The sequence below is a fragment of the Panulirus ornatus genome, chromosome 9 (assembly GCF_036320965.1).
Source record: "Panulirus ornatus isolate Po-2019 chromosome 9, ASM3632096v1, whole genome shotgun sequence".
Classification (NCBI taxonomy): Eukaryota; Metazoa; Arthropoda; class Malacostraca; order Decapoda; family Palinuridae; genus Panulirus; species Panulirus ornatus.
In genome coordinates, this window is record NC_092232.1 from 27,920,029 (window position 1) to 27,942,370 (window position 22,342).

The 22,342-nt window shown below is 40.9% G+C and overlaps 1 protein-coding gene across 2 annotated transcripts in view; it reads left to right on the forward strand.

Moving 5' to 3' along the window:
• The window catches only part of swm (Zinc finger protein swm), a 240,896-nt gene that overhangs the window by 175,260 nt on the left and 43,294 nt on the right, over nucleotides 1-22,342 (forward strand). For both annotated transcript variants that reach the window (XM_071664921.1, XM_071664922.1), the window contains exons 14-15: nucleotides 2,183-2,499; nucleotides 20,483-20,663. In XM_071664921.1, the coding sequence (XP_071521022.1) occupies nucleotides 2,183-2,499; nucleotides 20,483-20,663 (498 nt within the window). The remainder of the gene's footprint in view (nucleotides 1-2,182; nucleotides 2,500-20,482; nucleotides 20,664-22,342) is intronic.

Genomic DNA, 22,342 nt, shown 5'->3' on the forward strand with positions numbered 1-22,342 from the left:
AAGTTTTTATTAAGGATGTAAGGCTTGTTTACGAGTAAGAAGAAAGTGCAGTGAATGGTTTTAAGTTAAGTTTGGTCTGTGGCAGGGGTGTGTGATGTCACCATGGTTGTTCAGTTTGTTTATGGGTGGGGTAGTGAGGGAGGTAAATACAAGAGCCTTGGAGAGAGGGATGAGTATGCAGTCTGTTAGGGATAAGAGGGCCTGGTAAGTGTCATTTATTGTTTGCTGATGATACAGCACTGGTAGCAGATTTGATTGAGAAACTGTTGAAGTTGGTGGCAGAGTTTGGAAAAGTGTGTGAAATGAGAAAATTGAGAGTGAATGCATTTGAATAAAAGCAAGGTTACCAGGTTTAGCAGGGTTAAGGGACATGTTAATTGGGGTGTGAGTTTGAATGGAGAAAAATTGGAGGAAGTGAAGTGTTTTATATATTTGGTAGTGGACGTGGCAGTGAGTGGAACCATGGAAATGGAAGTGAGTCATAAGGTGGGGGAGGTGGCAAAGGTTCTTGGAGTAATGAAAAATGTGTGGAAAGAGAAAACATTATCTGGGTGGGCAAAAATGTGTATGTTTGAAGGAATTGTTGTACCAGTAATGTTGTATGGATGGAAGGCATGGGCTATATAGATTAGACTGTATGGAGGTTGGTTGATGTGGTGTTAATGAAGTATTTGAGGACAATATTTGGTGTGAGGTGGTTTGATTAAGTAATGAAAAGGTAAGAGAGATTTTTATTGATCATAAGCGTGTCATTGAGAGAGCAGAAGAGGGTGTGCTGAAATGGTTTGGACATATGGAGAGAATGAGTGAGGTAAGGTTAACAAAGAGGGTATAAGTGCCATAAATGGAGGGAACAAGGAGAAGCAGGAGACCAAATTAGAGATGGAGGTATGGAATGAAAAAGAATATTGAGTGATTGGGGACTGAACATGAAGGAGGGTGAAAGGCGTGCATGAGATAGAGTGAAATGAAAGAATGTCGTATACTGGGGTTGACGTGCTGTCATTGGACTGAACCAGGGCATGTGAGGCATCTGGGTTAAACAATGGAATTGTGTATGGGGCTTGTTTGTGGATAGAGAGTTGTGATTTCAATGCATTTCACTTTGCACTTATAGAATGGATGTGAGCGGATTTGGCCTTTCTTTGTCTGTTTCTGGTGCTGCTTCAATAACGTAGGAAATGACGGTTAAGTATGAAAATTTAAGAAATGAAATCTTTTCTAGATATCTCAGTGTTTTCTAAATCCACCTTTCCACTCCATCTCACTGTTGTCTTCCTTTGTGATAACACTTTGAATTTCTTATTCTTTTGTGACGTTTAGTATGTGCTACACCTGCCTTTGGGCATATTGGTAGGAACATCAGGCAGGAGGCTTAGGTAGAAAGATTAGGTAGAAGTAGTAGGTAGGAACAGTAAGCAGGAGCATTAGGTAGAATTGATAAGTTGGAACATTAGGTAGTAGTAGTCAGTAGGAACATTAGATACGAGCTTCAGGAAACACTGTTCTAGAGTTGCCCTGTGCCATTGGCCTGTTAAGGATGATGTGCTAAAGGCTCAGAATCAGCGTTAGAGACTCTTTTGCCATGGCCACCCCTTAAGGAAGTTCAAGAAGGGGACAGGTGTGAGAGGGATTCGTACATCATCCTCTACAATTTTTCCCTCTGAAACCCTTATCCTAATTAGCTGTTCTTTAACTGACAATTTATTGCTGATGACTTTATGAAAAAGCTGTGTATTTTTTTCCTATCTTGTCCACAGTTAGTCTTTTCCAAGTTTTTTGTTCCTCCTTTCTCATCTTTCCTTGCTTTCTTATACCTTGCAAAGGCCACTGCATATCTCAAAGTTCTTTTGCTCTTTCACGTCATATATAAAACCAGTTTTCCTTCTTTTTTGACATTCCCCTCAGTATTTAAGGCGAGAGTTACCCATGTTCCTACTTTTCATTTTAAATTCAGTTGAGTTGGTAGTATCATAGATGATTATTTGTGAGTCTTTCAATTTTTTAATCTCTGAACTTCATATTTTGTTCTGCTTGTTCGACTGTGTGTCCATGAGGTGTGCAAAAGAGACAGCCAGGCTCTCACTTTGATATATGATAGATGACTATTGAAGAAATGTATTAGTAACTTTAGTTAATAGAATGGAATATTCATATTTCAAATTTATTTCTTTGATTACAGGTGTTGGTGAATAAACTAGAGTCAAACAAGACTACAATGAAAGCAGAGGAGAAGAAGGTTCTTTTAGAGACTATAAAGTCCCTCCAGATTGCCATTGACACCACTCGGTCACAGGTGGTTGCTGGGGAGGCACCCAAAACCAAGTCCCAGGTGGATAGGGAAATACTAGATACAGAATTGGAACTTTATACTGTTCAAGCAGAAGGTGGGGACATTACTAAATTGCGGACACGGCTGAACCAATTGCGGGCACAGCAGCAAGCAGCAGGGTATCCTCCTTCACGTTCTGTCAGACACAGTCCATATGGCAGTGGAAGGTAATTTCTCAAAAATTAGAAGTTGTCATCATATTAGAGCATTAGATGTATTCTGGTTACTTGTTTTATGAATTAATGTAATTTGTTTTTACCCAGTTGCTTACTCAAGCAAGGTAATGTTAAGAACAAATGACCAGTGGCCATATTTGCACAGATCCAATCTTGCATAATTTACCAAAATGAGAGCCCCCATTCACAGCCAAGTCCTACAGTCTATTTCATGGTTTATCATTACTGCTTCATATGCCCAGGTTCAGTTCAGTGACAGATGTACTCCTTGTACCACACCAATCCAGTTCATTCTATTTCATGCATGTCTCTCATCATCCTGAATATTCAGACCCCAGTACCTTAAGTCCTCCTTCACTCTATCCTTCCATCTCATTTTCATTCTTCCTTTACATGGGCTCCCTCCACTACCAACATGTCGATCCTCATCAGTCTTTCATTGCTCAATCTTTCTGTATTTCCAAACCATTTCAGTACACCCTAGTTGGCCCTCTCAGTTACACTGATTATAGCATCCTCTGCTATTCCATTTTGTACTTGCCATCTTCTCTTACTTTCCTTTCTTATGGGACCCAAGAGTAACATGAATACTTACACTGTTGGAATGACTACACCATCAAACAATGGAAGCAGATTCAAGGGAGAAACTTCACAAGTAGGTGTCCGAGTTGGGAGAGCCTCTAAAAGGAGGAAGTTTGGGAAAGTCTGTAAAAGGAGGAAGTTTGGGAGAGTCTGTAAAAGGAGGAAGTTTGGGAGAGTCTGTAAAAGGCGGAAGTTGAGAGTAAATGTGAATAAAAGCTAGGTTATGACGTTTAGTACTGCAGACGCTTGGGTTTGTTGGAGGAAGTAAAATGTTTAGATACCTGGGAGTGGACATAGCATCAAATGAAAGTGGAAGTGAATCATAGGGTGGATAAGAGGGTAAAGCTTCTGGGGGCATTGAGGAGTGCGTGGATAGAGAGAGTGGGAGAATGAAAATTGGCATGTTTAAAGGTACAGTAGCCCCACCAATCTTATATTGGATATAAATCATGGTCTGCAGATGAGAACATGTAGAGAGTGTGTTTGTGCTGGAAATGAAATGTTTGAGGTCAATATGTGGTTGTGAGGTAGTTTGATTGAGTAGTTGATAATAAGAGAGTTATTATTTATTTGTTATACTTGATTGCTGTTTCTCGCGTTAGCGAAGTGGTGCCAAGAAATAGATGAAGAAAAGCCCATCCACTCACACACACACACACACACACACACACACACACACACACACACACACACACACCTGCATGTTCAGGCCCAGACCCCTCATAATCTTTTTTCACTCCATCCTTCCACCTCCAATTTGGTCTTCTGCTTCTCCTTGTTCCCTCAACTTCTGACACATGCATCCTCTTTGTCAACCCTTCCTCTGTCACTTTCTCCATATATCCAAATCATTTCAACACATTCTCTTTTGCTCTCAACCACACTTTTTTTATTATCACATGTGCTGTCGATGGACTGAACTAGGTCATGTGAAATGTCTGGATAAAACATGGAAAGGTCTGTGGGGCCTGGATGTGAATAGGGAGCTGTGGTTTCTGTGCATTACGCATGACAGCTAGAGACTGAGTGTGAACAAAAGTGGCCTTTTTTTGTCTGTGTTCCTGGTGCTTCCTCCTTGAAGCAGGGGGTAGTGATGCTGTTTCCTGTGGGGCGTGGTAGCATCGGGAATGGACGAAGGCCAACAAGTATGAGTATGTGTTTGTGTATATATGTATATGTTTGTGTATGTATATATGTAAATGTATGTATATGTGTATATGTTATGTATAGGTGCATGTATGGGTGTTTTGAAATGGTTTGGTCACATGGAGAGAATGAGTGAGGAAAGATTGACCAAGAGGATATATGTGTCAGAGTTGGAGGGAACGAGGAGAAGTGGGAGACCAAATTGGAGGTGGAAAGATGGAGTGAAAAAGGAGGGTGAAAGACGTGCAAGGAATAGAGTGAATTGGAATGATGTGGTATACTGGGGTTGACGTTCTGTCAATGGATTGAACCAGGGCATGTGAAGCGTCTGGGGTAGACCATGGAAGGTTCTGTGGGGCCTAGATGTGGAAAGGGAGCTGTGGTTTCAGTGCATTCTTACATGACAGCTAGAGACTAAGTGTGAATGAATGTGGCCTTTGTTGTCTTCTAGTGCTACCTCACGCACATGAGGGGGGAGGAGGTTGTTATTTCATGTGTGGCGGTAGCGATGGGAATGAATAAAGGCAGACAGTATGAATTATGTACGTGTATATATGTATATGTCTGTGTGTGTATATATATGTATACGTTGAGATGTATAGGTATGTATATATGTGTGTGTGATGAGTTTGGTAAAGTGTTTGAAAGAAGAAAGCTGAGAGTAAATGTTATTAGGTACAGTAAAGGTTATTAGGTACAGTAGGGTTGAGGGACAAGTTAATTAGGAGGTAAGTTTGAATGGAGAAAATCTGGTGGAAGTGAAGTGTTTTAGATATCTGGGAGTGGATTTGGCAGCGGATGGAACCATGGAAGTGGAAGTGAATCATAGGGTGGGGGAGGGGGCAAAAGTTCTGGGAGCGTTGAAAAATGTGTGGAAGTCGAGAACATTATCTTGGAAAGCAAAAATGGTTATGTTTGAAGGAATAGTGGTTCCAACAATGTTATATGGTTGCCAGGCGTGGGCTATAGATAGAGTTGTGCGGAGGAGGGTGGATGTGCTGGAAATGAGATGTTTGAGGACACTATGTGGTGTGAGGTGGTTTGATCAAGTAAGTAATGAAAGGTTAAAAGAGATATGTGGTAATAAAAAGAGTGTGGTTGAGAGAGGAGAAAAGGGTGTTTTGAAATGGTTTGGTCACACGGAGAGAATGAGTGAGGAAAGATTGACAAAGAGGATATTTGTGTTAGAGGTGGAGGGAACGAGAAGTGGGAGACCAAATTGGAGGTGGAAAGATGGAGTGAAAAAGATTTTGAGTGATCGGGGCCTGAATATGCAGGAGGGTGAAAGGCGTGCAAGGAATAGAGTGAATTGGAATGATGTGGTATATCGGGGTTGATGTGCTGTCAGTGGATTGAACCAAGGCATGTGAAGCGTCTGGGGTAAACTATGGAAAGTTTTGTGGGGCCTAGATGTGGAAAGGGAGCTGTGTATTATACATGACAGCTAGAGACTGAAGTGAATGAATGTGGCCTTTGTTGTCTTTTCTTAGCGCTACCTCATGCACATGCGGGGGGAGGGGGCTGTCATTTCATGTGTGGCGGGGTGGCGACGGGAATGAATGAGGGCAGACAGTATGAATTATGTACATGAATATATATGTATATGTCTGAGTGTGTATATATATGTATATGTTGAGATGTATAGGTATGTATATGTGCGTGTGTGGACGTGTATGTATATGCATGTGTATGTGGGTGGGTAGGGCCATTCTTTCATCTGTTTTCTTGCGCTACCTCGTTAATGCGGGAGACAGCGACAAAGTTTAATAAATGAATAAAAATGTGTAAATGGTAAATTATATGGGAGGGTATTGATTGAGAGGGTGAAGGCATGTACAGAGCATCAGATCGGGGAAGAGCAGTGTGGTTTCAGAAGTGGTAGAGGATGTGTGGATCAGGTGTTTGCTTTGAAGAATGTATGTGAGAAATACTTAGAAAAGCAAATGGATTTGTATGTAGCATTTATGGATCTGGAGAAGGCATATGATAGAGTTGATAGAGATGCTCTGTGGAAGGTATTAAGAATATATGGTGTGGGAGGAAAGTTGTTAGAAGCAGTGAAAAGTTTTTATCGAGGATGTAAGGCATGTGTACGTGTAGGAAGAGAGGAAAGTGATTGGTTCTCAGTGAATGTAGGTTTGCGGCAGGGGTGTGTGATGTCTCCATGGTTGTTTAATTTGTTTATGGATGGGGTTGTTAGGGAGGTAAATGCAAGAGTTTTGGAAAGAGGGGCAAGGGCAAGTATGAAGTCTGTTGGGGATGAGAGAGCTTGGGAAGTGAGTCAGTTGTTGTTCGCTGATGATACAGCGCTGGTGGCTGATTCATGTGAGAAACTGCAGAAGCTGGTGACTGAGTTTGGTAAAGTGTGTGGAAGAAGAAAGTTAAGAGTAAATGTGAATAAGAGCAAGGTTATTAGGTACAGTAGGGTTGAGGGTCAAGTCAATTGGGAGGTGAGTTTGAATGGAGAAAAACTGGAGGAAGTGAAGTGTTTTAGATATCTGGGAGTGGATCTGGCAGCGGATGGAACCATGGAAGCGGAAGTGGATCATAGGGTGGGGGAGGGGGCGAAAATTCTGGGGGCCTTGAAGAATGTGTGGAAGTCGAGAACATTATCTCGGAAAGCAAAAATGGGTATGTTTGAAGGAATAGTGGCTCCAACAATGTTGTATGGTTGCGAGGCGTGGGCTATGGATAGAGTTGTGCGCAGGAGGATGGATGTGCTGGAAATGAGATGTTTGAGGACAATGTGTGGTGTGAGATGGTTTGATTGAGTAAGTAACGTAAGGGTAAGAGAGATGTGTGGAAATAAAAAGAGCGTGGTTGAGAGAGCAGAAGAGGGTGTTTTGAAGTGGTTTGGGCACATGGAGAGGATGAGTGAGGAAAGATTGACCAAGAGGATATATGTGTCGGAGGTGGAGGGAGCAAGGAGAAGAGGGAGACCAAATTGGAGGTGGAAAGATGGAGTGAAAAAGATTTTGTGTGATCGGGGCCTGAACATGCAGGAGGGTGAAAGGAGGGCAAGGAATAGAGTAAATTGGAGCGATGTGGTATACCGGGGTTGACGTGCTGTCAGTGGATTGAATCAAGGCATGTGAAGCGTCTGGGGTAAACCATGGAAAGCTGTGTAGGTATGTATATTTGCGTGTGTGGACGTATGTATATACATGTGTATGGGGGGGGTTGGGCCATTTCTTTCGTCTGTTTCCTTGCGCTACCTCGCAAACGCGGGAGACAGCGACAGAGTATAAAAAAAAAAAAAAAAAAAAATGTGTAATGAGTGGATGGGCCATTCTTTATCTGTTTCCTGGCACTACCTTGCTGATGCAGGAAACAGCAATTAAGTAAAATAGATAAAGAATATATCTCCCTTACCCTTTCATTACTTGATTAGACCACCTCACACCACATGTTCTCCCCAAACATTTCTTTTACAAAACTTCCACCCTCCTCCCCACAATGCTATCTAAAGCCCATGTCTTGCAATTGTAGAGTATTGTTGGAACTACTATTCCTTCAAACATACCCATTTTTGCTCTGAGATAAAGTTCTCTCTTTTCACACATTCTTCATCGCTCCCAGAACCTTCGCCCCCTTCCCTATCCTGTTTTGTACTTCCACATTTTGTGATTCCATTTGTTGCGAAGTGCAGTCCCATATGTTTAAAACACTTCACTTTCTCCAATTTTTCTCCATTCAAACCTACATCCCAACTAACTTATCTTTCAACCGTCTTTCAACCGTGCTGAACCTAATAACCTTGCTTTTATTCGCATTTACTCTCAACTTTCTCCTTTCACACACTCTTCCAAACTCAGTTAACAACTTCTACAGTTTCTCATTTGAATCAGCCACCAGTGCTGTATCATCAGTGAACAATAACAGACTCACTTTCCAGGCCCTATCATCCCAACAGACTGCATACTTGCCACTCTTTCACCACCCCATCCATAAACAAATTAAACAACCATGGTGACGTCTTACACCCTTGCCAAAGACCAACCTTCACTGAAAACCAATCACTCTCCTCTCTCCCTACTTATACCCATGCCTTACACCCTGTATGAAAACACTTCTCATGCTTCTTACATCTTACCTCCCACACCATATATTAAGACCTTCCACAAAGCATCTCTGTCAACCCTATCATGTGCCTTTCCCAGATCTGTAAATGCCACATTCAAAATCCATCTGCTTATCTAAGTATTTCACACACACTTCAAAGCAAACACCTAATCCACATATCCTTTACCACTTCTGAAACCACACTGCTCCTCCCCAATCTGATGCTCTGTACATGTCTTCACTCCTCAGTCAATACCCACCCATTTAATATCCCAGGTATGCTCAACAAACTTATATATCTGTAGTTTGAACTCTCACCTTTATCCCCTTTACCTTTACGCAGTGGCATTATACATGCATTCCTCCATTCCTCAGGCACCTCACTGTGATCCATACCTACATTGAATATCCTTACCAACCAATCAACAAGACAGTCACCCCCTTTCTTAATAAATTCAACTGCAGTACTATCTAGTCCCGCTGCCTTGCCGGATTTCATCTTCTGCAAGGCTTTCACCACCCCTTCTCTTTTCACCAAACCACTCTCCCTGGCTCTCTCACTTCACATACTACCCTGACCCATCCACCCTACATCTGCCACTCTGTCATCAAACACATTTAACAATACTTCAAAATACCCTCCCCAACTCCTCAATCCATCACTACCTGTAATCACTTCTCCGTTTGCTCCCTTCATCAATGTCCCCATTTGTTCTTTTGTCTTGCACATTATTTACCTCCTTGCAAGACATTTTTCTTTTCTCCCTAAAGCTTACTGATGCTCTCATCCGAACTCGCATTTGCCCTCTCATCAACCCCTGTTACTTCCTCTTGACCTCCTGCTGCTTTCTTTTATACATCTTACAATTATTTGTACTCCTCCTTTGAAAGTACCTCCCAAGTGCCTATCTTTTCTCTTTCACTAGCAACTTTACTTCCTCATTCCACCACTCGCTACCCTTTTTTAATCTGCCCACCTCACACCTTTTGCATGCCACATGCATCTCTTGCACTTGCTATCACTGTTTCCCTAAATACATCCCATTCCTCCCTCACTCGTGACTTCATTTGGTCTTACCTCTTGCCATTCTGCACTCAGTCACTCCTGGTATTTCCTCACACAAGCTTCTTTTCAAGATCACTTATTCTCACCACTCTCTCTCAAACATTGTCCCCTGTTTTTCGAGAACCCCTACAAATTTTCCCCCTCGCCTCTAGAAGATAGCAATCAGACATCCCACCAGCTGCACCTCTCAGCACATTTACATCCAAAAGTTTCTCTTTTACACCCCTATCAATTAGTACATAATCTAATAATGCCCATTGACCATCTCCTAATCACATACATATAGTTGTATATATCCCTCTTTTTAAACCAGGTATTTCCAATCACCAGTCTTTTTTCAATACACAGCTCCACAAGCTCTTCACCATTTTCATTCATAACGCTGAATACCCCATGCTCACCATTTATACCCTCAATTCCCACATTACTTACCTTCACATTTAAATCACCCATCACAAATACCCAGTCTTGTTTCACCAAAACTGCTCCCAAAACACTTTCCTTGCATGATCTTTCTTCTCATGGCTAGGTGCATAAGCACAAAAAACTTTTCCTACCCCCATATATTTTCAGAGGCGATGTCGCATATGCATTTTTATACTTTTCATCTCTATATTGGCCTTAATTACCATCTGTTGATGTCTAGGCATGGAATTTGCAATTTTCCTGAAATATTCTAGTTACATGTTTTAGGTCCATAGGGTCTTGATCCCTTAAATGAGGCAAGGCACTGATATCAGATATTGCATGAAGCAGGCTTAACTTTCATTTGTTTCCAGCAGTTCTTGATTGGGTTAGTGTGAGGGAAGTTCTCAGGCCACTCTAGCCATTGAATATTTTTCACTGATAACCATCTTGCATAAAGTGATTACACCTGATAAACTTAATAAAAAAGGAAGTAGGTGGTCATCTTGCACCTTAATGTACTTCTCTTCATTCACCTTTGTGTTTTAGGTAAGAATTATAACCATTCCTAGCTTATTGCACCACTAAAGCAACCCCAGAATCATCACACTAACTGGGTGATTCACTGTCTTCACTGTGAAACGAGGTCATTTTTGCTGGATCTGTTTGGCCTCCTCTTCTTTCCTTGCTTTACTCCACCATTACTCACTTTATTTCTTGTATTTCTTTGCAGCTGTGAGTAATTTGCATTTCATTTTCTTCATAAGACGGGGTTTAGCAGCTAACTTGTAGGAGGAAATGTGAATTTTCTTTTGCAGATGCTGTTGAATGGTTCTGTGAGAGACATTTCATTGAAGTTTTGGATAACTTTTCTTGAGTTTCACAGCTGAAATGCTGGGTTGCTTCAGTACTTCTTGTCTTTGGAGGATATATGGAGATCTATAAGTCCTCCTTGAATGACAAAGAATTGGTTTTGTTGGTGGGATGATGATGTCAGTGAGGCCATGAGCGCTGTCAAGCAGCCGCCAGATCATGTGTTCTTAGTTCCCTGTGCACCAAGAAATCTTGTGTACCCACATTCTCTTGCTTTTAGATGAGAATTTGGGCTTTCTCCTTCTGAGAAAGATAAGAGCCAACCACTGGGAAGAGCAAGGAAAGAAACTCCTTCCCTGGAGGTAGTTTAAAGCGTGCTGAGGCGGGATGCTGGTGTGCACAGTGTTAGATACACAAGTCTCATCAACCAGATGTATGATGATTTCACCCTGAGAATGTCATATGCTTGTACCCACCATAATTTAGCTATGTATTGCCTTTGAAAATATCTATGAATGCTGTTTATATGTATGATTAGAGCACATGGGTATTCATTGTTATGAATGGAAATGGTGAAGAGCTTGTGGACTTTGTGTTCTGAAAAAGGACTAGTGATTGGGAATACCTGGTTTTAAAAGAGGGATATACACAAGTATATATGTGTATGAGCAAGAGAGATGATCAGCAGCCACTATTAGATTACATTTTCATTGAAAGGCATTTAAAAGAAAGACTTTTGGATGTAAATGGGGCACCTCATGGGATATCTGATTGCTGTCTTGTGGAGGCTGGGGTGAAGATTTGTAAAGGTTTTCAGAAAGGAGGAAACAGTATCGGTGAGAAGAGTGTGTTGAGAGTAAGTGAGCTTGGGAAAGGGACTCTTGTCAAGAAATATCAGGTGAGAGTAAGCAAAGCAAGGAGAATGGGCCAGGAATGGGAGGTATTTAGGGAAGTAGTGATGGCATATGTGAGAGATGAATGTCGTATGTGAATTGTGGGAGGTGGAAATATTAGAATGGGTAGTGAGTGGTGGGATAAAGAAATAATGTTGCTAGTGAAAGGGAAAAGAGAGGTCTTTAGGTGTTACTTACAGGGAAGGAGTGCAAATGATTGGGGGATTTGTAAGAGAGAGTGATAGAAGATCAAATGAAAGATGCATGGGTTAAAAAGGGAGCAAATAAGAGGTGGGGTAAACAAATGTCAGTATACTTTAGAGAGAATTAAAAGATGTTTGGGAAGGAGGAAAATAATGATAATGATGAAATGAGAATGTGATGAAGTGAGTATTTTGAATGACTGCTGAATGTGTTTGATGATATAGTGGCAGATATGGGGTGTTTAGGTCAGGGTGGTATGTGAGGTGAGAGAGTATGGAGATTGGCTTGATGAGAAAAGAGGTGGTGAAAGCCTTGCATCAGGTGAAATGTGGCAAAGTGGCAGGAGTGGATGGTATTGCAGTTGAATTTTATGAAGAAAGGGGTTGACTGTATTGTTGATTTGTTGGTAAGGATTTCATTGTATGTATGGATTATGGTAAAGTTCCTGTGGATTGGCATAGTGCATGTATAGTGTTGTTGTGTAAAGACAGGGGGAATAAAATTGTATGTTCAGCCTACAGAAATGTAAGAGTGTACAGTATACCTGGTAAGCTGTATGGGAGGTTATTGATTGAGAGGGTGAAGGCATGTGCAGTGTGTGGCATTTATGGATCTGGAGAAAGCATATGATAGTGTTGATAGAGATGCTTTGTGGAAGGTCTTAAGAATGTGCATTGTGGGAGGTAATCTGTTAGAAACAGTGAGAAATTTTTGTCAAGGATGTAAGGCTTGTGCATGGGTATTAAGAGAGGATAGTGTACATGTCCAAGTGGAAGTGGGTCTGTGGTAGGGGTGTTTGATGTCAACATGATTGTTCAGTTTGTTTATGGATGGGGTTATAAGGGAGATGAATGTAAGAGTCTTGGAGAGAGAGGTGAGTGTGCAGTCTGTGAGGGATGACAGGGCCTGGGAAGTTAGATAGTTGTTGTTGGCTGATGATACAGCACTAGGGGCAGATTTGAGTGAGAAACTGCAGAAACTGGTTACTAAGTTTGGAAGATTGTGTGAAAGGGGAGTGTTGAGAGTGATTGTGAATGAGAGCAAGTTTATTTGGTTTAGCAGGGTTGAGGGACAGGTTAGTTAGGATGTGAGTTTGAGTGGGGTGAAAACTGGAGGAAGTGAAGGGTTTTAGATATCTGGAAGTGGACATGGGAGCAAATGGAACCATGGAAATGGAAGTGAATCATAGGGTGGGGAAGGGAATGAAGGGTCTGGGAAAGCTGAGGAATGTGTGGAAAGAGGGAATATTATTTGGGAGGGCAAAAATGGATATGTTTAAGGGAATAGTAGTACCAACCATATCATATAGATGCAAAGCATGAGCTGTAGATGAGGCTGTGCAGAGGAGGGTGGATGTGTTAGAAGTGAAATGTTTGAGGACAATATGTGTGCAAGGTGGTTTGATAGTGTAATTAATGAAAGGGTAAGAGAGGTGTATGGTAAGAAGAAGAGTTTGGTTGAGAAAGCAGGTATGCTGAAATGGTATGGACATATGGAGAGAATGGGTGAGGAAAGGTTGACATAGAGGGTATACGTGGCAGAAGTGGAGGGAATAATGAGAACGGGGAGACCAAATTGGAGATGGAAGGATGGAGTGAAAAAGATTTCGAGTGATCAGAGCATGAACATGCAGGAGGATTAAAAGTATGTACAGGATAGAGTGAACTGGATCACTGTTTTATACTGGGGTCGACAAGCTGTTAGTGGAATGAACCAGAGCTTGTGAAGCATCCTGGGTAAACCATGGATATTTCTGTGGAGCCTGGTTGTGTTTAAAGGAGCTGTGGTTTTCAGTGCATTACACATGAAAGCTCGGGAATGGATGTGAGCAGATGTGACCTTTCATTGTCTGTTCCTGGTACTACCTCACAAATGTGGGAAATGACGATATAGTATAAAAAAGAAATATTTATTTATATATTTATTATACTTTGTCGCTGTCTCCTGCGTTAGTGAGGTAGCGCAAGGAAACAGACGAAAGAATGGCCCAACCCACCCACATACACAAGTACATACATACATGTCCTCACACGCACATATACATACCTATACATTACAACGTATACATACATATACATACACAGACATATACACATGTACATAATTCATAGTTGCAGCCTTTATTCATTCCCGTCGCCACCCCGCCACACATGAAATGACAACCCCCTCCCCCCGCATGCATGCGATGTAGCGCTAGGAAAAGACAACAAAGGCCACATTCGTTCACACTCAGTCTTTAGCTGTTATGTATAATGCATACATTATGTATACAGCTCCCTTTCCTCATCCAGGTCCCACAAAACTTTCCATGGTTTACCCCAGATGCTTCACATGCCTTGGTTCAATCCATTGACAGCACATCGACCCCGGTATACCACATCGTTCCAATTCACTCTATTCCTTGCATGCCTTTCACCCTCCTGCATGTTCAGCCCCGATCGCTCAAAATCTTTTTCACTTCATCCTTCCACCTCCAATTTGGTCTCCCACTTCTCCTCGTTCCCTCCACCTCTGACACATATATCCTCTTGGTCAATCTTTCCTCACTCACTCTCTCCATATGACCAAACCATTTCAAAACACCCTCTTCTCTCTCAACCACACTCTATTTATTACCACACATCTCTCTTACCCTATTATTACTTACTCGATCAAACCATCTCACACCATATATTGTCCTCAAACATCTCATTTCCAGCACATCCACCCTCCTGCGCACAACTCTATCCATAGCCCACACCTCGCAACCATATAACTTTGTTGGAACCACTATTCCTTCAAACATACCCATTTTTGCTTTCCAAGATAATGTTTTCGACTTCCACACATTCTTTAACGCTCCCAAAACTTTTGCCCCCTCCCCACCCTGTGACTCACTTCCGCTTCCATGGTTCCATCCGCTGCCAAATCCACTCCCAGATATCTAAAACACTTCTCTTCCTCCAGTTTTTCTCCATTCAAACTTACCTCCCAATTGACTTGTCCCTCAACTCTGCTGTACCTAATAACCTTGCCCTTATTCACATTTACTCTCAGCTTTCTTTTTTCACACAGTTTACCAAACTCAGCCACCAGCTTCTGCAGTTTGTGACCCGAATCAGCCACCAGTGCTGTATCATCAGCGTACAACAACTGACTCACTTCCTAAGCCCTCTCATCCACAACAGACTGCATACTTGCCCCTCTTTCCAAAACTCTTGCATTCACCTCCCTAACAACCCCATCCATAAACAAATTAAACAACCATGGAGACATCGCACACCCCTGCCACAAATCGACATTCACTGAGAACCAATCACTTTCCTCTCTTCCTACAGGTACACATGCCTTACATCCTCGCACTGCTTCTAGCAACTTGCCTCCCACACCATATATTCTTAATACTTTCCACAGAACATCTCTATCAACTTATCATAAGCCTTCTCCAGATCCATAAATGCTACGTACAAATCTATTTGCTTTTCTAATTATTTCTCACATACATTCTTCAAAGCAATCACCTGATCCACACATCCTCTACCACTTCTGAAACCACACTGCTCTTCTCCAATCTGATACTATGTACATGTTTTCACCCTCTCAATCAGTACCCTCCCATATAATTTCCCAGGAATAGTCAACAAACTTATACCTCTGTAATTTGAGCACTCACCTTTATCCCCTTTGCCTTTGTCCAATGGCACTATGCATTCATTCAGCCAGTCCTCAGGCACCTCACCATGAGTTATACATACATGAATATACTTACCAACCAGTCAACAACACAGTCACACCCTTTTTTAATAAATTCCACTGCAATACCATCCAAACCCACTGCCTTGCCAGTTTTCATCTTCTGCAAAGCTTTTACTACCTCTTCTCTGTTTACCAAATCATTCTCCCTAACCCTCTTACTTTGCAAACCACTTCGACCAAAACACCCTATATCTGCCACTCTACCATCTAATACATTCAGCAAACCTTCAAAGTACTCACTCCATCTCCTCACATCACCACTACTTGTTATTACCTCCCCATTAGCCTCCTTCACCGATGTTCCCATTTGTTCTCTTGTCTTACGCACTTCATTTACCTCCTTCCAAAACATCTTTTTATTCTCCCTAGAATTTTATGATACTCTCACCCCAACTCTCATTTGCCCTCTTTTTCACCTCTTGCACCTTTCTCTTGACCTCCTGCCTCTTTCTTTTATAGATCTTCCAATCATTTGCACTATTTCCCTGCAAAAATCGTCCAAATGCCTCTCTCTTCTCTTTCGCTAATAATCTTACTTCTTCATCCTACCACTTACTACCCTTTCTAATCTGCCCACCTCCCACGCTTCTCATGCCACAAGCATCTTTTGCGCAAGCCATCACTGCTTCCCTAAATACATCCCATTCCTCCCTCACTCCCCTTATGTCCTTTGCTCTCACCTTTTTCCATCCTGCACTCATTCTCTCCTGGTACTTCCTCACACAAGGCTCCTTCCCAAACTCACTCACTCTCACCACTCTCTTCATCCCAACATTCTCTTTCCTTTTCTGAAGACCTCTACAAATCTTCACCTTCGCCTCCACAAGATAATGATCAGACATCTCTCTAGTTGCACCTCTCAGCACATCTCTCCTACATACATATGTATATTTATGTATATCTCTCTTTTTAAACCAGGTATTCACAATCACCGGTCCTTTTTCAGCACACAAATCTACAAGCTCTTCACCATTTCCATCTAGAACATTGAACACCCCATGTACGCCAAATATTCCTTCAACTGCCACATTACTCACCTTTGCATTTAAATCACCTATGACTATAACCTGGTCTCGTGCATCAAAACTACTAACACACTCACTCAGCTGCTCCCAAAACACTTGCCTCTCATGATCTTTCTTCTCATGCCCAAGTGCATAGGCACCAATAATCACCTATATCTCTCCATCTACTTTCAGTTTTACCCATATCAATCTAGAGTTTACTTTCTTACACTCTTATCACACACTCCCGCCACTCCTATTTCAGGAGTAGTGCTACTCCTTCCCTTGCTCTTGTCCTCACACCAACCCCTGACTTTACTCCCAAGACATTCCCAAACCACTCTTCCCCTTTACCCTTGAGCTTCTTTTCACTCAGAGCCAAAACATCCAGGTTCCTTTCCTCAAACATACTACCTATCTCTCCTTTTTTCTCATTGTCTCATCTCTCATATTTACATTCAGACCCCCAAGCACCAATGTTTGATCCCATGTATCATAATTGCCAAAAACATAGTGTCATCTACAAAGTGCTCCAGTTTTCTTCACCCTCCTTACTACCAGATGCATAAATATTAACAGATACCCTCTCTTATTGTCCACATTCTATCTTACCCATATCATTCTTGACCTTACTTCTTTAAGCATTTTTTTTTATTTTTTCCAGTGTAGAAAAAAAATGCAGTATGATTCATTATGAGTTACACCAAAAATATCTTAACTTTTGTTTTTGTTACATGTTAAGATCCCATAATCAGGGTTGTTGAAGGGGTAAACATTGGAGTTTATGATCACTGCCTTCTGACCGGACAAGTACATGAGAATTTGCCTTGCTTCTGTTGGTCCTTTATAAGTTGCTTACTAGCGTGTTCCCTTTCTACCCATTGTTTTCCATTTTCACTTAACTCACCTCTTCATATAAATTAGAATCTGAGATTATCTTCCTCAAATGTTAGTGCAAGTAGTATATTCCTTATCTTTATTATTGAGGGTGTAAGAATGCATATGTAGGTGGCAGGGGTGTAACTTGCCCTTACCCTAGAAGTGAATTGATAGGGCAGGTAGATGTTCTGGTACTGTGGACATGCTCTCGTTTGCAGTGAATCTTCAGAAAAGTGTGCAACCATTCTCCAAGCTTACTAGAGGTTGGCTAAGGCCAATAAGTTGTACTAATGATTGTTTGTTTGTTGATTTTTCATGAATGACCACCTAGTAAAGCTTATAGTGCAAGCAGAATTGAACATGTAGGGGGAATTTATGTGCTTACATTGACATGACACAAGACACCATTTGCATTGAAAAGTATAACACAATCCCACAGCTTTTTAGTTATCAGAAGTGCCTCCCAATCACTTCTGCTCTTGTTTTCTTACTGACCCCAGAATTTACACTTAGAACATTTCTGAACCATTCTTTACCTTTCCCCTTCAACGTAATTTCACTCTGAGCCAGAACACCCAGGTTTCTCTCATTAGACAGAACCAGAACACCCAGATTGTATTCATGCATATTCAGACACCTCATTCTTATCCTTTGAGCTCAAGACAGTTCTTTGTTTGGATATTTTTTCATATTTCTGACAATATGGGAGTCTGTCTCCTGTATATTTTAAGAGGCAAAAAACAGGATGGGAGCAGGGGCTGGAGACACTTGCTTTTTGTATTATGACTCTTCAGAATTTTGCATTATACGAAGAATTCAGTCATGTTCAGTAGAAATCATTGGTCTATAATTACTCTATCTTTGTTATTTTCAGCTCGTATCTCATATGTATGGATTTGGAGAACGTAGTAAGAGCCAGTAGAGTATCAGTACTTATCAGCTAGTGTTTTTTTTAAAGGAAGAGTTCCCCCTTCTTTTTTTTTTTGCTCTTTGGTTAGGGAGGCTTGATTGAAAAGGATTTTTGATTTACTCTCCCTTGGAAAGAATTTTAGTGGTTACTTGCTTTGAGGGAAGAATGTAGGATGGTATCTGTGGTATGCCTTAGAAGAGTGGAACAGCCAAATTTCTTGCTATCTTCATCTTCTTCAGATTCTTATATCCTGTTGATGCTCCTCAATGCATTATATTTCTGAGGAATTCCAGACCTGTTTAGATTGCATCCTTGTTTATGAAAAATTTTTTGGGGAGGCAAAGAAAAGGAGAGAATGGTTAGAACATGCTAGATACGCAATTGTGTAGGGGTCTCTCATATATATCCTTAGCTCATTTTAAGTCTGCTAAACACAATCTCCATATTTCTATAGAGTTTGTTGATAATTGCCTTTGCACACTTTATGTATCAAGTAAGACTAATGACTTTATTCATACCTTAAGAGATGAGCAGTTTTTTTGTCGTCATCTTCATCTGAAATAACTCATTCAATGAACATGCTTCTTTTTCTCATGATCTACCTCTTATCTTTCTTTCTTCATGTACACTACCATTGATTTCCACTGCCATGTCATCTACGATGTATCCCACACAATGCCTTTCAGTTTTTGTTTCTTACTCATATCTTTCTTCTTTATCTTTTCTCATAATTCTACTTTAAATGTTTAGGGTATTAATTGTTACTGCTTTCATTTTTGTGGTTTTACATCCACATATATAGAGTTTGGACAAGTACCCTATCATGCAAGCTTCGTGTGCATTCAACACATACATTTTTCACATTCACCAGAGCTTTTAGTACACCTATTCCCCTTCCTCACATGACTCTGCTCTAAGCTTCCTACTACTATACTTATCTAAAAGTCTCTTTTACATGCCTATCAATGAACACATAATCCAATGATGCCCTATGGCCATCTCTCCTGCTCACATTCATATATTTATGTATATCTCTTTTTAAACCAGGTATTCCCAATCACCAGTCCTTTTTCAGCACACAAATCCACAAGCTCTTCACCATTTACATTTACAGTGCTGAACACCCCATATACACCAATTATACTCTCAACTGCCACATTACTCACCTTTGCATTCAAATCACCCATCACTATAACCCAGTCTCATGCATCAAAGCTGCTAACTCACTCACTCAGCTGCTCCCAAAACACTTCCCTCTCGTGGTCTTTCTTCTCATGACCAGGTGCATATGCACCAATAATCACCCGTCTCTCTCCATCTACTTTCAGTTTTACACATATCAATCTTGTTTACTTTATTACACTCTATCTCATATTCCCACAACTCCTGCTTCAGGAGTAGTGCTACTCCTTCCTTTTCTCTTGTCCTCTCACTCACAAGACAGTCTTAAACTACTCATCCCCTTTACCCTTGAGCTTCTTTCACTCAAGCCAAAACATCCAGGCTCCTTTCCTCAAATATACTACCCTCTTTTTTCTCATCTTGGTTACATCCACACACATTTAGACACTCAAGTCTGAGCCTTCAAGGATGATGAGCACTCCCTGCATGACTCCTTCTGTTCCCCTTTTAGAAATTTAGATATAAAAAGAGGGGGGTTTGCAGCCCCCCTGCTCCCACCTCCTTTAGTCGCCTTTTACGACAAGCAGGGAATGCATGGGAAGTATTCTTTCTCCCCTATCCCCTGGGGATATTATTGATAATCCATTTCCAGTTTAATGGGGTGCATTGTTTGCATACAGTCTGCACAACACTACATATGAATCCCAACCTGCACCCAATGTTAAAGCGAAAGATAAACTTTCATACATATGAAAGAACTATTTCATAATTTTTCTCCTTATACTCTTAGTTGCATCATCTTTTGACACCAAAGTCCCCAGTCATACCACTTCAACATAAGAAAATGTTTCCTTTGGATCAGATCCTCAGTCATTTCACCAACATTTACATCTGAAATATCCCTAACTCCGTTCAGATCTGTTACTCCAGCTATCCAACTCTTCCAATGTCTACCTCTTGTTCTTATACCTTCTGGTGTACAGCAATATGTATATCTTCCTGACCAGCCAGTCATCTTCCATGATCTACATTCATCTACATTTAGTCAAACCTTGCAGTCATCCCATTATTTATTGATGCACTTGTTCTCATGTATTCCTGCATATATTTTTTTTAACATTGAATCAACAAATAAAACCAATAACTTCTCTAGGGGTGGACACTTTGGCCGTGGACGTGGGGTTGGTGGCTTAGGACGTGGTGGGCCCAGAGGACGGGGAAGAGGTACTCGGGGATTTTCTCATTCTTTTTCATCAGTTGACAGACGTACTACGAAGATCAATGCCTCAGGATTTGAGAGAGAAGACAAAGAAGAGGTCTTAGCTCACTTTACCGTAAGTTAGAGTGTAGTTTTAATGTTACAAAATTTTCACTTTTTTATTATAAGTAAGGGCTTTATATTGATTTTTGAACCTATATGCTTCTTTAGACAAGGAAGTAATATACTTTTACTTGTTTGAAAGCCACATACTTTTAACAAAAGGTAAGAAAACTAACTGTGCAGCATGAGAACTTTTTTCTCTTATTTATTCCAACTATACATCCTCAAACACTTTAAACTGGTTTTTTCTTTATAAACACAAATCACACATTTTATATAGCAATCAAAATGGCTTAGGGAAATTGTTCTCCAGGCAAAAGCTTCCTTAGGTGAAAGAAATAAAGAGAAAAAGAAAGTAGGTATGAATCATAATTCTGCAGTTATATGTAGCTACACCTCACCCTTAAATGCAGGAAGGATTTATGAAGAGGGAAGGATGAAAGGAAGAAGAGAATTTCACAGCATAGTCGTCCAAAGGAAGAAGGAGGTATCAATAATCATTCCATAAGAGGCCAGTCTCCACACACACACTGTGGGAAGCAGCAGCCAGATAGATGTTTGCTTTGGATGCAAGCTTTAGGGGTGGAGACACATGCAGAAAGCTCATGACAACAGTTGCCAAAATAATACAGTACTTGTATGTCAGAGTCAGAAGATTATCTGTGATTATCAGCAAGTTTTTTTTTTTTTTTTACAGGAACAGTTCCATTCCTGGTTAGTCTCTGGTTATGTAAGTTTGATTGAAAATGATTTTTGATTTGCCATCTCTTGCCAAGAAGTTTACACTCATTGCAAACCTGCTTTAAGGAAGGAATGCAGGATGGAAGCTGTGGTATCTTTTAGAAGAGTGGAACAGCCAAAATGTTTTGCTATCCTCATCTTTCCTCATATTCCTTATATCCTGTTGATGCTCCTCCATACATTATATGTCTAGGAATTCCAGATCTGTTCAGATTGCATCCTTATTTAGAATCAAGGAAATGAGGCAAAGAAGGGTTAGAGGGAGGTAAGCAACTGTGGATATCTCTGAGGAAGGATTTGCAGGACTTATTTAAGAGTCCTTTAGAATTCCTTTTTTATCAAAGATGCAATCAATGTAGTGTAAAAGACACATTTTATATTTTTCTGCTTTTTAGTCTGGAGTCATCATTGTAGAACAGCTTCAAATTTCAGTGAGTCAGAGGGATTGACTCTTTTTTAAGATTTCCCCAGTTTGACCCTTTCACTTTTTTCATTGCATTTGTATGGCAGTCAAGCACACACATTAATGTCAGCAGTTTGCACACACACACACACACACACACACACACACACACACACCTCTCTGATTGTGTTATAATGAAAATATTTGGGTTATCTGATTTCTGCACATGATAGCTCTTGTTGTTGGTTTTATTGCTTCTGTCGCTCATCAGAATGAATGTGACTTGATGATACATTAACTTACATATAAAACTGTCCCTTAATTCCTCTGAGCATGAACCAACAGGGATGAAGGTCTGTAATGCATTGTGCAGCCCAAAGAAATTAACCCTTTTAAAGTTAGGGGTAATAGTACTGGTTTTAGGGGAGTTGGCTTTGATACTTAGGTCAAATCTAACCATGTTATGGTCACAGGTGCTTAGATGTTCTCCAACATGGGTAGTAGTTACTAAGAACTCCTGGGATGCAAGAACTAAGTTGAGTGTCCCT